The sequence below is a fragment of the Gracilinanus agilis genome, unplaced genomic scaffold, assembly GCF_016433145.1.
Source record: "Gracilinanus agilis isolate LMUSP501 unplaced genomic scaffold, AgileGrace unplaced_scaffold36030, whole genome shotgun sequence".
Taxonomy (NCBI): Eukaryota; Metazoa; Chordata; class Mammalia; order Didelphimorphia; family Didelphidae; genus Gracilinanus; species Gracilinanus agilis.
The window spans coordinates 1-3,116 of record NW_025369169.1 but is presented as its reverse complement, the minus strand read 5'-3'; the positions used below and the strand labels follow the sequence as shown (position 1 = coordinate 3,116).

The 3,116-nt window shown below is 37.9% G+C and overlaps 1 protein-coding gene across 1 annotated transcript; it reads left to right on the top strand.

Moving 5' to 3' along the window:
• Positions 1-1,698: 1,698 nt before the first annotated feature.
• LOC123254943 (dnaJ homolog subfamily C member 3-like) lies at positions 1,699-3,112 on the top strand (the record flags this gene model as incomplete). Its single annotated transcript, XM_044683827.1, has 1 exon — positions 1,699-3,112. A coding segment is annotated over exon 1 (1,398 nt), but the record flags the coding sequence as incomplete, so codon positions are not given.
• Between the last annotated feature and the right edge of the window lie 4 nt (positions 3,113-3,116).

The window sequence follows — 3,116 nt, the reverse complement described above, 5'->3', positions numbered from 1 at the left end:
AGCTAATTGTAGTATGAATAAAAAGAATATTATTGCAACATAAGAAGTGACATGAGGAATTTAGAAAAACTAAATACAAAATGGAATAGAAAAAGAAAAACAACATACATGAAAATGACAATAATGAAAATATGAAGAACACTAATACATAGATAAATGAGATCAACTCTGAAAATATTTGTAAATCACTTAGCATAGTGCCTGACAAATAAACATCAGTCTTAGCTTTCCAAGAAGAAATGAGGAACCTACCACTGGGCTTTCAACAGAAAGGTAGGAGATTATAAGTATGGATGGAATATTCCATAGACTATCGCTCGAGGTCATATGTCAGTTTTGCATAATTTGTTTTTGTTACAAAGGGTGGTCTTCGATCCAGAAACACCTATGATATAAGAACAAAAGGCCCTAATTAAATTGGGGGGCTGGGGAGAATGAGCCTGCATTTCTTCTACTAAAGAGGCATGTGGTTCCTTTTTTCCCCTTCATTTGAAGAGGAATCTTTTGAGCCTTTGTCTCTCGTGCCCTGAGCATATATTTGATTTTTCAAGGGATGGGGACTTGAAATTTTTTCTGACTGATTCAGAAACTACTACCAACCTATTCAATTCAAGCATCACATTTATTGGTTAGAACATATTTTTTGTGCCTTTATTTTTTTTAACTAGTTGGACCTTCCTTTATTATTAATTACAAAGAATTGTTGCATTCCATTTTACATGAATCATATAATCATAGATATACAAAATTCATATATTTCACTATAAACTAGTTTTTATTTCTGATAATATATTAAATTTGCATGATTAAAACAGTCAGCCACAATTCTGTCAATTAAAATGATGATTTTCAAATTATTTTTGACAAATATTCTTATTTTGTTCTTTCTTATTGTTATTTCAATTCTCACTGGATTCAGTGTGCTCTGCAGAATGGCCTAAGCATAGTGCCAGCTTCAGGGAATATAAGGAAACTCTGGCATTTCAGGGTGAATCCTGAGAGAATAATCAGTTCATAAAAATTCTAGCAACAAATGGAACAATTGCAGGTTAGAGAGTAAAATCCAGAAGGCAAGGCTGACTCTCAAGGTCTCCACTTAGTAATTTCCACTAAATGCAATTTAGACAAACTCATACTTTGGGTGTTCTGAGTAGCTCCATCAGTGACACAATTGAAAAGGAAAAGCCAAGCATTTCCCAAATCACTGAAGTTAGAAAAAAGAAATGTCTCCTTTTCAATAAGCTTTACTTTTTCTTTCTCACTCTTTAAAGTCATAGACATTGCCAAGCATTTGCTGCTTAACTAAAGCAATAGAAGTATAACCCCTTGTCATAGCTGAAGACTTTTTGTTTCAAGAGCTTTGTAGGTACCCAATTTGGGTGATGTGCCCCAGAGGTTGATGGGAAGGAACTGAGGCAAAATTGACAAGGTATGGCAGCCCTATAAGAAAAGTGACGAGCCACAGAGGCCAAGTCTATTAAAAGGTCACACTAGCTAAGAGAACTCTCCAAATATTAGAACAATAAAGATATCTAGTCTTTAATTTGGGATGGTGGAGTGAGGAGAAAAAAAAGATATGAGGTGGAACAGTTAAAAGACAGCCTCTTAGACTCCCGTCACCAGCCGTGGCCCGAGCGGCTCCTGCGGCCGCGGGAGCTGGTCAGTTCCCGCACTCTTTTCGACGTCGTCCTCCTCCTCCCTAGCGCCCTCGGCCATGGTGTCTCCTGGTTCCGTGACCAACCGGCTGGGCTCGGTGTTCCCCTTCCTGCTAGTCCTGGTAGATCTGCAGTACGAAGGTGCAGAATGTGGAATAAATGGAGACGTTGAAAAACATCTTGAAATGGGCAAGAAATTATTGGCAGCAGGACAACTAGCAGATGCCTTATCTCAGTTTCATGCTGCAGTAGATGGTGATCCAGACAACTACATTGCTTATTATCGAAGAGCTACTGTTTACTTAGCCATGGGCAAATCTAAAGCAGCAATTCCTGATTTAAGTAAAGTGGTTGAGTTGAAGACTGATTTTACAGCAGCACGATTACAGAGAGGTCACTTACTACTTAAGCAAGGAAAGCTTGATGAAGCAGAGGATGACTTTAAAAAAGTGCTAAAATCTCATCCTAGTGAGAATGAAGAAAAGGAAGCCCAGTCTCAGCTACTAAAAGCTGATGAAATGCAGCGCTTACGTTCACAAGCACACTCTGCTTTTGATCGGGCAGATTATCGAGCTGCAATAACTTTCCTTGATAGTATTTTAGAGGTTTGTGTTTGGGATGCAGAGCTGCGAGAACTTCGGGCCGAATGCTTTATAAAGGAAGGGGAGCCAGGGAAAGCTATTAGTGATTTAAAATCTGCTTCCAAATTGAAGAATGACAATACTGAGGCTTTTTATAAAATCAGCACAATATATTATCAGCTGGGAGATCATGAACTGTCACTCAGTGAAGTCCGAGAATGTTTAAAACTTGACCAAGATCATAAAAGGTGCTTTGCACACTATAAGCAAGTAAAGAAACTTAATAAACTTATTGAGTCAGCAGAGGAGCTCATCAGAGAAGGCAGATACATAGATGCCGTTAGCAAATATGAATCTGTAATGAAAACAGAACCAAATACACCTGTTTATACTATTCGTTCCAAAGAGAGGATTTGCCATTGCTTCTCCAAGGATGAAAAACCTGTTGAAGCCATTAAAGCATGTTCAGAAGTTTTACAGTTGGAACCTGCCAATGTGAATGCTCTCAAAGATAGAGCAGAAGCCTATTTAATAGAGGAAATGTATGATGAAGCTATTCAGGATTATGAAACTGCACAGGAACACAATGAAAATGATCAACAGATTCGAGAAGGACTAGAGAAAGCTCAGAGACTCTTGAAACAGTCACAGAAAAGAGATTATTACAAAATCTTGGGAGTAAAAAGAAATGCTAAAAAACAAGAAATCATCAAGGCATACAGAAAGTTAGCATTGCAGTGGCACCCAGATAATTTTCAGAATGAAGAAGAAAAGAAAAAAGCAGAGAAAAAATTTATCGACATAGCAGCTGCTAAAGAAGTCCTTTCTGATCCAGAAATGAGGAAAAAGTTTGATGAAGGAGAAGATCCCTTGGATGCAG